This window comes from Canis aureus, chromosome 23 (genome assembly GCF_053574225.1).
Source record: "Canis aureus isolate CA01 chromosome 23, VMU_Caureus_v.1.0, whole genome shotgun sequence".
Lineage (NCBI taxonomy): Eukaryota > Metazoa > Chordata > Mammalia > Carnivora > Canidae > Canis > Canis aureus.
In genome coordinates, this window is record NC_135633.1 from 24986355 (window position 1) to 25003411 (window position 17057).

The 17057-nt window shown below is 46.8% G+C and overlaps 2 protein-coding genes and 1 long non-coding RNA gene across 6 annotated transcripts in view; all 3 read right to left on the bottom strand.

The window, feature by feature from the left end:
- Window positions 1-6725, bottom strand: part of RRM1 (ribonucleotide reductase catalytic subunit M1) — a 35502-nt gene extending 28777 nt beyond the window's left edge. Inside the window, exons 1-2 of the mRNA XM_077866782.1 lie at window positions 6413-6725; window positions 70-158 (exon numbers count right to left, since the gene is read on the bottom strand). Of these exons, the coding sequence (XP_077722908.1) occupies window positions 70-158; window positions 6413-6431 (108 nt within the window). The 5' untranslated portion in view covers window positions 6432-6725. The remainder of the gene's footprint in view (window positions 1-69; window positions 159-6412) is intronic.
- LOC144294819 (uncharacterized) lies at window positions 180-6404 on the bottom strand. The gene is made up of 3 exons (XR_013362181.1): window positions 5405-6404; window positions 4225-4376; window positions 180-489 (listed from the first exon to the last, which is right to left on the bottom strand). It is a non-coding gene; the product is annotated as an uncharacterized LOC144294819 (long non-coding RNA).
- A 1060-nt stretch (window positions 6726-7785) lies between the features above and the next one.
- Window positions 7786-17057, bottom strand: part of STIM1 (stromal interaction molecule 1) — a 198961-nt gene continuing 189689 nt past the window's right edge. The window contains exons 11-14 of one of the 4 annotated variants that reach the window (XM_077866785.1): window positions 16964-17056; window positions 14993-15059; window positions 11953-11989; window positions 9506-9689 (exon numbers count right to left, since the gene is read on the bottom strand). In XM_077866785.1, the coding sequence (XP_077722911.1) occupies window positions 9645-9689; window positions 11953-11989; window positions 14993-15059; window positions 16964-17056 (242 nt within the window). In that variant the 3' untranslated portion in view covers window positions 9506-9644. Of the gene's footprint in view, window positions 9690-11952; window positions 11990-14992; window positions 15060-16963; window position 17057 lie in introns of all 4 variants that reach the window. The other 3 variants (XM_077866783.1, XM_077866786.1, XM_077866784.1) reach the window with 3 other exon arrangements.

The following is a 17057-nucleotide window of genomic DNA, read 5'->3' on the forward strand; positions in this document are numbered from 1 at the left end:
TAAACCATATTAAAAACTAAATGAATGAATGAATGAATGAATGAATGAATGAATACCATATTTACTTACAGGATCAACAAAATCCATATTAAGTCCATAACATAGCTTCTGGATTCGAGATGTAATTTTGTCAAACATAACCCGCTCTTGGCGGCCATCTGAAGAATCAAACCATGCAATTCATGTTAGCACTCATTAAGATAAGAATGTCAAAGAATCAAAGGTAATCAACAGTAATAAACTTTTAAAATTGACTAACATAAGATGCTATTTCACTGATAAAAGATTCAGACCCCAACAGATTCATCAAGAAATTATTTTTATATCAAAAAGTAGGGATTCTATACAGAAAATCTTCCCTTCTTCCCTTACATTATATATAAATCAGTTGGATTCTTGCTTCTAAGTGTCCCACATGGCAGCCAGAGTTACTCTTTAAAACTTCAGTCAAAATCATTTCATTAACCCCTTCAAGTGGTTTATCATCTCCTTCAGAATAAAAGTCAAAATCATTAAATATTCCATAGAATCCTACACAATCTGTCCTGTGTACCCCTTCCCCAACTTTAACTCCTGCTTTCCTACCTTCTTCACTTCCTCTAACCTGGCAACCCTGGCCTCCTGACTATCTATACTCCTTTAGGTCTTTGGTCAGTTATCTTCTCAATGAGCCTTCCCTAATCACCCTATTTTAAACTGCAATGCCCCAAACACAGCTTTGCTCTTCTTATCCTCATCCTTCTTCTGCTTTATTTTTCTCTATAGCACTTAGTATATCATCTGACATACTATATACTTTACTTATGTATTTGTTTACTGTGTGAGTCTCCCTACTCATCCACTAGCATATAACTTCCAGAAGGAAAAAGATTTTTGCATGTTTTATTTACCAATATTCCCCAGTGCCAAGACCAAGAACTAAGTCTTAGCCCACAGTAGGAACTCAAATATTTACAAAATGTTAAATGATTTAAAACCTGTCTCCATTCTAACACCTTCATGATAGATTTGGCTCACATACTCTTCTAGGGCAATTAATGATTTTGAACATACCTCACACCATGTAAAGAAGTATTCTTTTTTACTTTTTAATTTTATTTATTAGAGAGGGGGGATAAGGTAAGGGTGACAGGCACTAAGGAGGGCACTTGATGGGATAAGCACCGGGTGTTATATTACATGTTGGCAAATTGAATTTTAATAAAATATTAAAAATAAATAAATAAATAAAATTTGTATATATTTATTTTAGAGAGACAGAGAGAGCATGAGCAGGGGAGGGGCAGAGAGGGAGAGAGAGAATCCCAAGCAGAATCCATGCTGAGCACAGAGCCTGATGCAAGGCTCAATCCCAGGATCCTGAGATCATGACCTGAGCCAAAATCAAGAGTTGGATGTTTAATCAACTGAACCACTCAGGTGCCCCAAGAAGTACTTCTATATATAATTCAAGACAATTTTCTAGAGACAACGTCTTAGTTTCTGTTCAGTTTCTTTGCAACCTCTTAGTTTTCATATTTTGGGAATATGGTAAGCAAATATATGTTGACCTTATCTAGTTAGTCCTTTTACAGTTCTGTACTTTGAACGTATTCCTCTTTGTCTTTCCAAAGTCCTATTATTCTTAGTTTAACTTCAGTAGTAGCTCATCCAACCTTTATTTATTTACTCCTACCAAGAATAACAAATATAACCAACCAGTAAATAGCTTGTCTTAGGCAAGCTACATAATATGATCAGTCATTACAGATCGTCACTTACAGAATGGGGATAATTATCATATCTCTTCTTCTTCAGTTTACTGTGACAACAAAATGAGATAAGGTAAAAAGTGTTTTTGTCTTAAAAACTTTCATATAATTACAACTATTGTATCTCATTTTTAAAAAGCTGCTCTTATTGGGAAAACATCAAACACGGTATCTGTGATACACAAAAGGCTAAATGTTAGTTTATCGCTTTGTCCCTCCAATCCTTTCTAACTAGTAACCAGAGGACAACATGTTAAATATGTGTTTACACTTGGCTTTCTCATTCACATCTGTATGTTGAAACTTAGCTCAGTGGCTGTCTGAAGAATAAATCAATCCTAAAACATCACTACTAACCTATCATCAATAAAACAAGTTACTTTTTCTTCTGCATGGATATATGACCACTAAAACAGCCCTTCTCTTTCTGATCATTATTGTGATCTCCCCTTCTGACCAGACTCACATATTCAGTGTTACTCTGCAACAGAGTAAATTTACTACTGGCTCTCCCTGGGACTATCCCCTCAACGCTCTACCAACTGACTGACTAAGCTGACAGGTGACCAATAAGGCAATATTAGCAAACAGATTTTGTAGCTGCCACATTAATCAGGAAACTGACAAAAAGTACAACAGCTATTATATTAACTTGCACTGGAAGAGGGAGGCAGACTAGTGGTCTAAGGGACCATTCTCTAGACTATCATTCCATTTGGTGAACTCTGCAACCAAATGGTGATGCTGACTTCATCACATCATTAATCCCTGCCTCCTGCTGCCTACATTATCCTCTTCTCTCAAGCAAAGTCTTCCTTAATTTGGACCCCTATCACCTCTTCACCTGTTCCCTGTGAAATATCAAGTCCCAACAGGGCCTCCCATCCCCATATCCACATCAATGCCTGGACCTTGCTCTGCCTAAAAGTACCTCTTTCACCTTTCCATACATCTAACTCCTACTTAATCTCCAACTCTCATCACATCCACAAGACCTGCCCCAAGCACTCTAACTCAAACTGACCTCTTCCTCTTCTGAAATCCTCCAGAATACTAATTGTCTGATTTCCTCTTATATAAACTGCCTTCTCTAAGTCTCTTCAGCAAGACTTTGCCAATACCGTAAGACCAAGGATATCCCTTTTCTACAAGTTATGAACTTTCCATCCCCTCTACCTGGAAGGTTCAGCCCACAAATCTCCACATAGCTGGCCCCTAATATTATTCAGAGCTCAGCTCAAACGGCAGCTCTAGAGGGTATTCCCTGCCTATCTAATCCTAGATCACTTTCTCAATCACTTTTATTATCAGCTTGTCATCATCTCCCTAATCACTATCTGAAATTAATTGATTCCTAGGTTTACTTTTTTTTTACATTATTTTTTTAAAAATTTTTAATAATAAATTTATTTTTTATTGGTGTTCAATTTGCCAACATACAGAATAACACCCAGTGCTCATCCCGTCAAGTGCTCCCCCCAGTGCCCGTCACTCATTCACCCCCACCCCCCGCCCTCCTCCCCTTCCACCACCCCTGGTTCATTTCCCAGAGTTAGGAGTCTTTATGTTCTGTCTCCCTTTCTGATATTTCCTACCCATTTCTTCTCCCTTCCCTTCTATTCCCTTTCACTATTATTTATATTCCCCAAATGAATGAGACCATATGTTTGTCCTTGGTTTACTTGTTTCTTATGTATACTTACCAGTCTCACCCACATAAGAATGTAAACTCCATGAGAAAAGGGATCTACTTTGCTTTGTTCATTGCTGTAATCTCTAGTACCTAAAACAGTTCCTGGCACAAAGAAGTACTAAATAAACACTTTCTGAATAACTGAATGAATGGCTCCTAGAGCCTTTACTTTAGCTATCAGAATATTTATCATACTTTATTTTTTTTATTTTTTTATCATACTTTATTATATTAGGTTTTCAAATGTGTCTATCTTTCACAATTAAGATCTTTGAAAACAGAACCATGTTTGCCTTCTCGCCATTGTTTCTCAGTGCCAGCAGAATATCCACACAGATTTGTAAAATAATACACTGGGCTACAAAGGGGATTAGGAAAAAAGTAGGGAAGGAGATAAGGGAAAAGAGATGAAGGGCTAGAGAACAGATTTGGAATAGAAGAGAGAATCAAAGTACAAAGAGATGCTTTAAAAGGAATTATTTTGAAAATGGCTGTTTCATTTTATGAAAATTTATACACACACATATACACATACACTGATGTGTTTTCAGTCCTGATGTAAGATGTGATTTTTACTGTGGGTTACAAAATGTGTGCCTGAAATCACAGAAAGTACTAAACCCTATATATACTTTTTTCCCTATACATACATACCTATGATAAAGTTTAATTAATAGATAAATAATAAATAATAAAATAGAACTATTATAACTATATATTATAATAAAAGTTATATAAATGTGGTCTTTCTCTCAAACTATCTTGTGGTACTGTATTCACCCTTCTTGTGATGATGTGAGATGACACAATGTCTATGTGATGACACAAAGTGAGGTGAAAGATGTAGGCACTGTGATGTAGTTAGGCTACCATTGACCTGCTGACAATACTCAAGAGGATCATCTGCTTCCGGATCGCAGTTGTCCAGGTAACTGAAACAGTGGAAAGCAAAACCCTGAGTAAGTGGGGGAAGACTAAGGTACAAGTTAGATTGACCGCCCATTGTCCTCCTGGATAATTACATAAACGTTAACAAAAAATGACAGTAGCTAGTCTGCTACTCACTGGCATGCCAAAAATGAGAAACAGAAAAGTCCTGAGCACATTAAAAATCAAAAATAAGGGGCACCTGGGTGGCTCAGTTGGTTAAGTATCTGCCAGGGTCCTGGGTTGGAGCCCCACTTTGGGCTCCCTGTTCAGCAAGGAGTCTGTTTCTCTCTCTCCCCCTGCCCCTCTTCCCCACTTGTGCTATTTCCCTCACACTTTCTGTCTCAAATAAATAAATAAAATCTTTTAAAACTTTTTTTCAAAAATGAAATAAATTCAAGCACAACTTTGTATATTAACAAGCCGTGCTGAATGCTATTGTCAGAATCCAGCAGAGAATCATCTGGTTCAAATTATGTTCTCTGAAGGAATGAGATACAAAATATGCCTTGCCTTTTAGAGCTTGTTGTAGGCAGTACTTTTTAAACTATGGTATTTCAAAGTGGACCCCAAAATTAAAAGTACAACACAGGGGCGTTACCTACTCCAGTAATTTAAGTTCACAAGTTTTCAATTAATATTTGTTACAGATTTATCATAAGGGAATCCTCATCCTTCCAACTTTTTTCTAAAAAAACTAGATGCTCATCTCAACCACAGGAATGGACCAATAAAAGTGTACTATGTATTCTGGTCTTTTGGTCTCATCAGCTAAAACGGAGGACTAGGGAAATTCAGAGAATGATGTCCTTAAGATACTAAAAACTGGGAAAGGGGCCATCACTGTCCATCTCTCCACCTCTTGGCTCTTATTAAACAACCTGGACAAAACCAAATCAACCACCTGCCTACCCATAGCATTCATTATGTCCTATATTTTAAAATAACTGTTCTTGTTCATTCTTTGAATTCCTATTCAGGGCAAGTCCAATGCTAAGTGTGGGCATAAAGTCCCCACCTTTGAAATACTCACAGCTTAGAGGATGAAACATCCAGTCAGTCAACCAGTACTAAGTGCCCACAATTTTGAAGTAACTTTATTGCTTTAACAGAGGCAAGTAGATTCAAGTCAAAATTTGTTCAGACCTGCCTCATACGGTTCTCTGCCAAATGTATGTTTTGCTCTTGTTTTTCCAATCTGATTAGACCTTTTGCCAAGGCAGGGGCTGTCTCCTCTTATAATTTCCCATTGCCAAGCAAAGGCCTGGCACAAAAAGGAGGAACTCACGAAGACTAATGGGAATCAGCTGTTGAGGAAGAATACAAGTCCTCGGCTCTTCCGAGCTCCCATCCTGTCAGACGTGGTCTGCGCCTCCCCACTGATGATTCTGTATGCGTAGTCCCAGTCCCAAACTCCTCTGGGACCACTCCTGGGGCAGAGGGCAACACATCTCCTACAAAGGGCAAATTCCAGGGATGCCTGGGTCTAAGATCCGTTCTTTTTCACCCTCATAAAAGAGATCAGGAAATTGACAGGGGCCCGCGCAGGGCAGAGTCCCTTCTTTCTGGCTCCTCCCCGACCCAGGACAGGTCAGCAGCCCCAGGCTTTTCCGGTACACTCCGAGGTTAGCCACGGGTTCGAACACCGGCCTCACCATCGACTCACTGGGTGGCCTCGCGTCAGTCACCGAACGTCTCTCTGCACTTCAGCTTCTTCACCTGAGAAGCGGAGCTAATAAATACTGCCGGGAAAGTGCTCGGCGCACTACCGAGTAACTACTCGATAAAGGGCAGGTATTACTCTTTTGAAAGGCGGCAGGATGACCAAGCCGCGGGGGCTCACAGCGAAGGCCGGCTGGGGGGCGGGAGGGTGACACTGACGCAAGCCAGAGGCCGAGCTGGCTTGACAGGGCGGGAAGCCGCGGCGGTCCGAGCGGGAAGCCGAAGCGGCGGCGGGCGCGGCCAACTGCGGGGGCGGCGGCAGCCCCGCGACCCTTTACCTGCTCCCCACTGACCCGCCGCCCCCTCCCCGGCCTCTCACCTCGCTTGATCACGTGCATCGCGGCTAGTGGCTGAGGCGCTGAGGGAATCGAGACGGGGCTGCAATTCGGAGGCGCCGGCGGGATCGAGAAGGTGGTAGGTAGAGTGCGAAGGGTCCGGTTCCCGGGGGTGCTCAGGTGCAAGGACTGATTTGGGGGCCAGAGGGCACTTTCCTCCACCGAGCGGAGGCGCGACAATCCGAATCCCCTTCCCGCTCCCGCCACCCGAGACGCAAAAGCCGCGCAAAAGCGGCGCGACGGAGCTCGAATGACGTTACCCGACGCCGCCAGCGCCTCGGCCCGTGGGCAGGGCTAGCATAGCCCCAAATCGGCCGAACCCCGTAGCCGCCATGTTGAGTATGGGCAGAGCCCTGGAAACTGCCTTTCTCGCGGCCACATTGGGTGTGGGGCACGCCCGGCGGGAACGCGGTTCTCCTGCCTCCATACTTAGTGTGGGCAAAGCCGAATCTGGGTCCTGAAGCCGGCGGGGCGCGCAGAGCCCGCCTGGCTTGGCCCCGCCCCTCTATTTGGCGCGCCCCTGCATAAGTCGACTCGGGTGTTTCTGGAATCAATACCCAGCCATCCAAAACCCTTTCTTGCTTGTCTTGACGACTGTTAAAATGTAATGACCCGACTGCTATCCAGTGTGGGCTGAGGCCTGCGATTCATTAGCTGGAGGCAGCCGGGAGCACCACGCTCCTCCTAAATGGGAGATCTGGCCCTCAGTCCTTGAAAGAGAGCCTTGCTAGGCCAAGGGCGTTGGATTTTATCCTGGCGGATGGGAGCTCTGGGAGAGTTTTGGGCACGGCAGGGCCATGACCCATTTGCTTTTATAACTCTCCGGTGGACGGTTAGCAATTAGGCCTTGTGGACGCAGAATGGAGAGTGCTTGGTGAGTGAATGTGGGGGGTAGGAATAGGTAAAAGACGTAATATGCAAGAGTGATGTAGAAGCTTCTGATCTGGGCTACACAAACTGATTTTTATGAAAGCTCATGTGGTATCTCTCCCTAGGTGTGCCCTCTAGAGCCACCCAAGCTCCCTGTGAAGTAATTCTAAAAGTCATGGGTGACAGGCAAAGCCATAGTAAAGATAGGTTAAGGAAAGCCCAAAGATGGGGCAGCCAGATTGAGCAAACAAAAATAATGTGTCCCAAATGCTGCAGGGACATAATTACACTAAAAAAGTTACTAGTTATGAGAAATTCAAGTTTAACCAGGCAAGCATCCTGCATTTCAATTGGCTGCCCTCTCCAGAGAGCTTTTGGGTGTGTGTGGTAGAGTTTCAATGTTTTCCTTGGCCAGGGAGAAACAGGCTCTTCTTTATCCTGTCTGCTATGCCACAAAGAACACCATGAGAGTCAAAGCCAGCAGAGGTTAAAATCTCCTACATGCTTTATTGGACTTCAAAGAGTCTTATGAAATAACACAGAAAAACCATGTGAGGGTGTCCAGGGGGTACAAGGCAGTCTGCAGCCTAGCACCCTCCTAAGACCAGCCCCAGGTGCCTGCACCCCAGGCCCAAAATAGGATCCCAGAGTAAAGGCATGGGAAGGAGTGGGGCAAAAGGAAAATACCTTTACAGCCATAGCAAAAACAGGTAAGGAAAAGAGTTGTCTAGAGGGTGGAAAGGGTGTGAGGGAAGAGGTCACTGACACCATCTTCCTTAGCCACCCCCTTCCCTAAACCAGCTGTGTCCTTTCTGAGCCTCTGGCCCAAGCTATGCAGTGACATGAAAATGGGGTCTGACAAAGGGAGTAGGTGGTGCAGGCACTTGGGAAATTCAGGAGATTTTTTTTTTTCAATTTAAAAATGTTTTTTGGTTCAAATGCAACAATATCCTGCCCAACAATTCCAGGGCCCCATTAGAGACCTGGATCATTGCTGAGGCTCCCATGGCCAGGGGAACCATTTGTCCTGAGCTCCAGGAGTACTGATGCTTAGGGAGCATTTGGGCAGCACCTCTTAGAGTCAAACCCTCCTGTGGTATGGGGGAACAGGGGTAAGAAAGAGGCAGCTATAGGTGAGAGAAGAGAGAAAAGGGGACTGTCTTGTGGCCCACAACTCTGGCATCTACTCATCCCCTAACTAAGAGGAGTCTCTCCTGACCCACCCCCCTGGACTAGCCTCTCTTCGAAATTCTCTAGTAGCTTGTTCTCTAGGAATGTGTTCCACTCCCCCATGAGCCCCTGGAGGCTCAAGCAAGCTTCAGGCCAAGTTTCCTTCAGGCCCACTAAACTCCCAAAGAACAGACCTCAAATATTAGGCCCTAGGCCCCAGTGTGAGGCAAATGGAACCATCGTAGGTGGGGCGGAACAGATCCGAGGCACGGATGTCAGAAGTTACTCCTCCTATCTTCCCCCCCCCTAGCTGCTAGGGGAAGTTGGGGAGTGGTGGGAGGGAGGAGCCTGAAAGCAGGAAACAGAGAAACAAGAAACCAAACTTCAAAACTGGGACAGCAGAGACAGAAGCTGGACCCCAGAGGCGGAGCTGGGGGCTGAAGGGACAGCAACTAAGACATGCACTGAAGTAGAGAGGGAGTGGCGGCAGCAGCCCACGGCAGGGCAGGCAGGTCATGGTGGTCAGTTAATAAATAATGTTGGAGGACCCCAGGATGAGGGGGGCAGGTATGTACAGTGCCCAGGCCCCTGGGCCAGCCCCTCCCATGCCCTACCCTAGGGGCCAGGTATCTTGGAAGGGGAGGAAGGGGAGGCAGAAGACCAGGGAAGGACAAGCTGTCCCGCCACTGCCACTCTCATCCTGCCTACTTCTTCAGAGGCTTCTTAAAGATTTTGAGGGGAAACTTCTTCCGGCCTGGGCTGGAGTCTGTCTCCTCGCCAATGGAGCCATTATCTTCGTCAGCCACAGCCTTCTTGCCAGCCAGATGGGGAATGCGTGTATTTCGGCTGGCCTGCTGGGCTCGGCTGTCCCCAATCGGAGATGGCATGTCTGGATCTGGGGAACTGGAGCTGTGAGAACGGGAAGAATCCAAAGGTGGAGAGCCACCAGGTGGGGCTGAGGGGCTCAGCTCCATCAGGCTGTGGGCCTTGTCCAGCCCGTGGTTCAGCGCCAGGAGTGCCTTCTTGGCCAGGGCAGGGCTGTCAGGCAGTTTCTCCACCAAAGACCCGGGGTGGACCCCCTCAATCAGCCGGTGGCTGCCATTGGAGGTCATGGCGCTGAGGGCCTCATCTACAGCACGGACCATCTGAGGAGGCTTGGGGACCAGACGCTGGCGGTCACTCATGTGGAGGGAGGACTCCGAATCGGAAAGGGTCAAATCCCTACAAGACAGGGCAGAAAGGAAGAAAGGGACACATAAAGGGGAGGAGGGTGGGAGAGAGGTGGAGAGAGAGAGGAGCAGCATGAGAAGACAAAGTGAGGTGGGAAATGGGCATGGAAAGAGGGGTAGGAGAGAGAAAAGAGGATGAACAGACAGGCAGGCAAGAGAGAAGGATGAGAAACAGAAGGAAGTTGAGAAAAAAAAAAGAAGGAAGTTGAGTAGGCCATAGGTACAGGACAAGAGATGAGGCAGGAATAGGGGATGGAGATGGGTTGGCGAAGAGACAGGGAAAGAGAAAAGTCAGGGAGAGAGAAGGCAAAAGGAGGAGCAAGTAGAAATAAGGAGGACGAAGGGAGAAAAAAAAAAGAAAGGGAAAAGTGATGGAGAAAGAAGAGACAAACAAGAAGCAAAACCAAAAGTCATTACGCCATCATCTGTCTGGCAAAGGGCTTTCTAATGACAACCCCCCACCCTGCTGAGTGGCTAGGCCCTAAACTGGTACAACCAGAGGCTTAAATCCCCCAGGCATCCTCCTTAATAAAATTTCTGCCTTCCCACAGCTGGCTAGATTTCTAGGACTCAACCCGAAGCCAACACAGAACCCACATATTGCTCTGAGTCACCATTTCCTATGCCTTCCTCCACAACTGACTCCTGTCACACTCTGGGACACATCCAGTCTGGGCCAGACCCCAAGGAACAAGGCACATGCAGTAGATGGGCCTGACCCAGGCTGGGGAGAAGGTTAGGACAGCCTTGCAAACAGTCACTTATCCACCCCAAAAAGGTCAGGAAGCTGCCTCTTTCGACCCTCTCACAGGATTCAAAGTGGGTCACAGAGAAGTACTTCCAAGTTCAAACCAAAGTCTGCTGGCAGCTGGGAAAGGGAGGGGGTGTCTTTTTCAGAGCTCTGTGAGAGGGAGAGCGTAGACAGGTGCAGAAAGACAGGAGGTTGATCTTTAAGTAGCAGTGGTTCCGAAGAGCTGCCACTAGAAGTCATAATTTCCATCTCTGCCTGATGCTTGTTGTGTGACCTTAAGACAAGTTATCTAACCTTGCTGGTCCTCAATTTTGGCCAAATGCAGGTAACACCAATTCAATTATCTTACAAGGGTATTTGGAGGATCAAACATGTTGGCAAATCACTTGGAAATGTAGGAAGTTATTATGGGAATGGAGATGATGAGGCCAGTCAAGCTGGAAAATCCATATGTGGGCCAATCACAAGAGGCTTCTTTGCAAGGCTGAGTTATGGGGATGTGGCACAGCACACTGGACATGCACACACAGAGGTTAGTCCAGAGAGCTGAGACTCTGGAAGGGGCTGGCTATTCCTAAGAAGGCCCATGAACCAATTCCAGATGCCTCCTCTCCTGCCTCTACAGGGAGTCCCCTGCCAGTCCCTTAACTCTCCCTCTGCTTTCCCAGAGGAGAACCCACAACAGGGTGGAGGAGAGGATAAGGGAAACATCCAAGTCAGGAAGCAAAGGGAGAAAGTCAGGCGCGGAAGGGGAGTGCCACAGGACCTGGAAAGGAGGAGGCTGTGGGTCAAAAATAAGGGAGGGCACCAGGCCCGGAAAATAAATAAGCAAAAGCAGAAGGTTGACTCATAGCTATTGTAGGGTTAATTCTCAGTAGGAAACAATTAATTGAGCAGCTATCCCATGGGTCAGTATCTTCCTGGAGACAACAGTGGAGAAAAGTCCCAACTCCATTCTATAAATACTGTTTCAGCCACATCCTCTACTGTTTACTCATGTTCACTCTCATGTTTGGTTTCATGTATCTGACACTGTCCTTGCTTCTGTCTAAATGTGGCCGAGTTTCCCTAAGTTCCCAGATGATCCTCTCCATATCCTGCCTTTTCCACACATATATGAACCACTGAGTGGGGTGCCAAGGCAGCTCTGGGGAGCCACCGCACTGGGAAAGGGGCCCTCGATGATGACAAGGCGGGGACCCCAGGAGCTTACTTTTCTAATGCCAACGGAGAGCGGTCAGGGGGTTGGGACCCTCCCAGCCTCACTCCTTGTGGCCCACAGCTTCATTCGGCCATGATTCCCATCCTCCATGCCTTGTCATCAATTAAAAGCTAAGACCTTCCAAAGCCAGAGAAGAGCCTGGAGGAAGCTCAGGTAGATGCAGGAGATAAAAGGCCTGCTGAGGCAAGCTCACTTTCCCTCCCTGAATCTTTGAGACACTCAGGCCAGGGGTGTCCCTCCCCAAAGGCTGGCTGCCTTGGGCTCACATACCAAGCTACTAACCTTACTAGAGAGTCTGTTTGTCTTTAGAGATGATCCTCTGGTGCATGGTGCAAAAGAAAATTAAGCAGTGAACAGGCCAAGTGGGTGCAAGTACCTCCCCACTCTCCCTCCCCACTGCCCTCAGCTTGGGCCTTAGGGCAGGAAATTCACAGCGTCCTCTAGGGCTCAAACCCCAATCCAGTCTTCTGGCCCTCTGTGGGAAGGTGCAGTCTCCCTGCCTAAGCTTTTGGATGACAATGAGGATGAAAATGAAGAGGAGCCACTGTGCTTGGTGAAAGTGAAAGACAAAGAACAGCCCTCAAGGACAACTATCCAGAGTTTCCAGGAGCAGAGTGAGAGACACTGGCATCCAGGGTGAAGCAGGACCAAAAGTCTGCAGCAGCCTGCTGCCCAGCCCAGAGTGCAGGGCTGGGCCATGTCACAACTTCAGAGATGAGAGGTCCCTCCAGAGGAGAGGGACTTTCTGAGGCTCTTGGAAGCTTGTTCCAGGCAAGGTCAAGGCTCTCATCTCTGATCCAAGACGATCTCCTGATGTCTTAGTAGGGAAAGGCTCTGCGGCTGCCAGACCAAGCTGTGGGAGAAAGCCTTTCACCACTTCTTACACAGTTCACTGATTGAGACCTCGTGGAAGGACAAAAATACCCGAAGAGTGTCCTGGAATATAAAGCCAAGTTCTACTCTGTTCTGTTCCTAATTAGCTGTGGGAAAATAACTGGGGAACATTCCATGACCCTTCAGAACCTTAGATTCCTACTCTAAATGAGTACTTTATGCTGGCCCCACCTATATAAACTTTTCTTGTCCAAAACCCCAAACCTGTCTCCCCTCTTCAGTTCCCTAATTCCTGGAAGGGTACCACATCCATTCAGCCGCCCAAGCCAGAAACCTGAGTGTCATCCTAGACTCCTCCCTCTCCTGTACCCCTCCCAGTGAATTGCCAAATTAATACTCTCCTTTCTATGCCTAGACCTCACTACCTCCCCTACTGGTCTCCCACAGCGACTTCCAAATTTCTGTAGTCTCTCCTTCTCTTCTTTATACAGACCACTAAAATGTTATTTCTAAAATGCAATTCTGGGGACCCCTGGGTGGTTCAGTCGGTTGAGAGTCTGCCATCGGCTCAGGTCATGATCCCAGGGTCCTGAAGTCCAGGGCCCCATGTGGTCTGGCACCGTGCTCAACAGAGCGCCTGCTTCTCCTTCTCCCTCTGCCATTCCCCCTGCTTGTGCTCGCTCACTCTCTCTCTGTCAAAAAAATACAGTCTTTAACGTGATCCCGGGGTCAGAGATCGAGTCCCACGCCAGGCTCCCCACAAGGAGTCTGCTTCTCCCTCTGCCTATGTCTCTGCCTCTCTCTGTATGTCTCTCATGAAGAAAGAAAGAAAGAAAGAAAGAAAGAAAGAAAGAAAGAAAGAAAGAAAGAAAGAAAGAAAGAAAGAAAGGAAGGAAGGAAGGAAGGGAGGAAGGAAGAAGAAGAAAGGAAGGAAGGAAGGAAGGAAGGAAGGAAGGAAGGAAGGAAGGAAGGAAGGAAGGAAAGAAGAAAGAGAGAAAGAAAGAAAGAAAGAAAGAAAGAAAGAAAGAAAGAAAGAAAGAAAGAAAGATAGATAGATAGATAGATAGATCCCTGGGTGGCGCAGCGGTTTGGCGCCTGCCTTTGGCCCAGGGCGCGATCCTGGAGACCCGGGATCGAATCCCACGTCGGGCTCCCGGTGCATGGAGCCTGCTTCTCCCTCTGCCTGTGTCTCTGCCTCTCTGTCTCTCTCTGTGTGGCTATCATGAATAAATAAATAAAATCTTTAAAAAAAAAAAAAAAAAAAAAGAAAGAAAGAAAGAAAGAAAGAAAGAGAGAAAGAAAGAGAGAAAGGAAAAAAGAGAAAGAGAAAAAGAAAAAGAAAAAGAAAGAGAAAAAGAAAAAGAAAGAAAAAGAAAAAGAAATAGAAATCCTTTTGCAGTTCTCCATCTCTTGCAGGGTAATGGCCCAAGCCCCCAGCCTCTCAAAGCCCTTCCTCCTCCTAACTTCCTCTGCTACCCCTTCCCAACAACATACACCCAAGGTTCTAACCACAAATACATCCTATTCTCTTGAACCTCCACACCTCTGCACATCAGCCTTCCTCTGCCTAGACTACACTTTCTTCTTTTCCTGCACACAGGGTGTTAGCACAAATGTTGTGTCTTTTGTGAAGTGCTCCACCCAGGGGCACACTATTACTCACTCCCTCCTCAACACCCCCATAGTACTTCTCAAATTGCTCCATAATTATTTCTATATCTTTCCTGGACCAGACTATAATTCCTGATAGCTGGGACTGTATTTTATCATCTATGAATCCCCATACCCAGTAAAGCCTGGCCCAGGGCAGGTATCCATAGCTGTTCTATCAAAGGAGCAAAGGAAATAAGGCCTCCATGGAAACAACGGATGTGAAGGTGCATAGTTTAGGCCAAAGTGTGATAGATAGGCCTGTGAGGGAGGGGCATCGTACTCATTTTTAGAGTCACCAAACCCCAAACAGAGAAGGGCACAAAGTGGTAGGAAGTTAGGCTGACAGGAAGAAGGAGCCCCAGGACTGGGAAAGGACAGGACAAGGAGAAGATGCCCCACTGCACACCCCCCAAAGCTGACCAAGCAGCAGCCAGCACACAGAGGCCAAGGTAAAGGGAGCAGAATGGGAAGGATGGGAAGAAAGAAAGAGAAGAGAGACAGCCGATACCCCAAGCTCTCTGAATGCCCAGGCATCACAGCGCTGCTGTCAGAAGGGGGTGGGTCGGGGTAGGGCTCCATCTGGAGGAAATAGGAAGTGCTGTGGTGGTAATAAACAGGGTGGACATGGACGTTGGTGATGGAGGTGGTGGAGGAGGTGGTGATGGTGGAGGAGGTAGTGAAGGTGGTGGTAGAGGAGCAAGAAGAAGCAGCAGAGGCAGATGGAGAGCTGGTCCCGTGGCCTTCAGAACTGAAAGACTGTCCAGATGAAAGGCTGCGCATTCGCCTCAGAGAGACCCGGCTCGTCAAGAAGTGGCCAGCCTCGCCCTCTACCAACCTCTGAGATCCTAGGCCATGCTGTGGCTCCGTCAGGCGCTGCCGGACACTGCACTGCAGGGTAGGAGCTGCAAGGAGAGTGAACAAAGTATGAGCAAGGGCCAGCCTCCTTTGGGCTGGCAGGCAAGCAGGTTTGCCCCCGGAGAAATGCTTGCTGCAGACCACGCTGGGCTATGGTGCCCAATCTGGAGAACGGGGCACCTCTTCCCCAAAACCTCCCACTAGGGGTCCTAAAAGGAAGGGGAAGTTGACAATGAGGTGCCCAGGGCAGTTTTAGTGGCAGCTGCAGAAGGAGCCTGGGGGCTGCTATTATCGGAAAGGAGGCAGGGCAGTGAGTGGGAGGACACAGGCAGGGCAGGGGAGGAGAGGGGTGTGGGGCAAGGTCCGGGAGAGCACTAAGAACCAGCCTTTTTTACAAAGCCAACCTCACAAAATAATTTGCAGTGTAGACAAGGATTTATACACAAACACCCCTATCACATCAGAATTAGTAATCATACGAAAGGACCCATAAAGTTGGAACAAGGGGAAAATGATAATATATCCAATTGCTGGAAAACTACACTGCTGATAAAAATGCTGCTTAAGATTTGAAAAACATACAAAAGTACCCATTAAAATGCTCAGGAAGGGCAGCCCTGGTGGCTTAGCGGTTCAGTGCCGCCCTCAGCCCAGGGTGTGGTCCTGAAGACCCAGGATCGAGTCCCACATCGGGCTCCCTGCATGGAGCCTGCTTCTCCCTCTGCCTGTGTCTCTGCCTCTCTTTCTGTGTGTGTCTCATGAATAAATAAAATCTTAAAAAATAAATAAATAAAAATAAAAAATAAAATGCTCGGGGAAAACCAAATGATACAAAATTATACGTAAAAGAAATACCTTGAGCTATAGAACACAAAAAACAACTAGATTTTGAAACAAGGCCTTTCTGCTTCTAGCCATGACCCCGTGCAACTTCCCTATTCTAAGTCCTAATCTATAAAATCCTGCAGGGTTATTGTGAGGCTTCAAGAGCGCATATTTAAAGTATCTGATACAGTTCATGGCACTCAATAAATGGTAGTGGTCATTATTACCTTGAGCACTTAAAAAAATTATTAAAAATCTCACAGACAGAAGACTGTAAGAGAAGATGCTCAAATATGGTGGGGCTATGGGTACCTTTTTTTTCATACTCATATTTACACATTTCACCTTCCAAATTTCTTCTACTAATCATGCAGACAAAAAAGAGCCAGCTCTTGGAACAGTGCTACAAATCAGGCTCTTGGAAAATGATGGCCGCCATGCCCAGTGAAGGGTTATTTGGGCACTAGGTAACTTGGGAATGTGCTAGATCATCCCCCTTGGGCTCACTCCAAGCTCCAGCTAAAAACAGAATCTCTACCTTTAGTTTTTCTCTTCTACCCTAAGAGATGGGCCTCCCGGCCTTCTCCCTAAAGATGGGAGAATGAGCCAGGTGACAAGGGTGCCAGAAGCCACAGAGGGGCAGCAAGGGAGAGAACACAATTCCATGGTGATGGAGAGCTAGGGAGGCAGGGCTTCTACGGCTGGCGGCTTTCAAGGCACAAAAGGGAGGCAGAAGAGGAAGAAGCAGCATGGAACAGGAAGAGGCAATGGGAGAAAGAGAGGAAAAGGGAGAAACATGAAAAAGAGAAAAGAGGGGAAGGATCTTTCCTTCTCTCTTTCCATCCAGCCCAGCTGGAAGAAGGGCCACCAGGACTTCTGCCTAGCAGGGCTGAAAAGAGAAGCCCAAGCCTTCCATCACCATGGGTGTTCTCTCTCTAGCCCTCAACTGAGCAGGCTGATTCTTCTCACCCCCGAACCTCTCCCTGCAGTTAGTAGGGACAGTGCTGAGGGAATAGAGGGAGCAGGCAGGGGAGCGAGGCAGGCAGGAGAAGGGGCTTATGGGGTAGGAGTGTTTGTTTAGTCCCAAAAGTTGGAAAAACAAAAGCCCCAGAGGGGCTCCTCAAACCCGGGTATTTCCAGAGGGACTGATCATCCGAGCCGGCGGATGTTGAGCAGAGAGAGCGGTCACTGAACCTACGCCCCATCAGCCAGGCAGCATC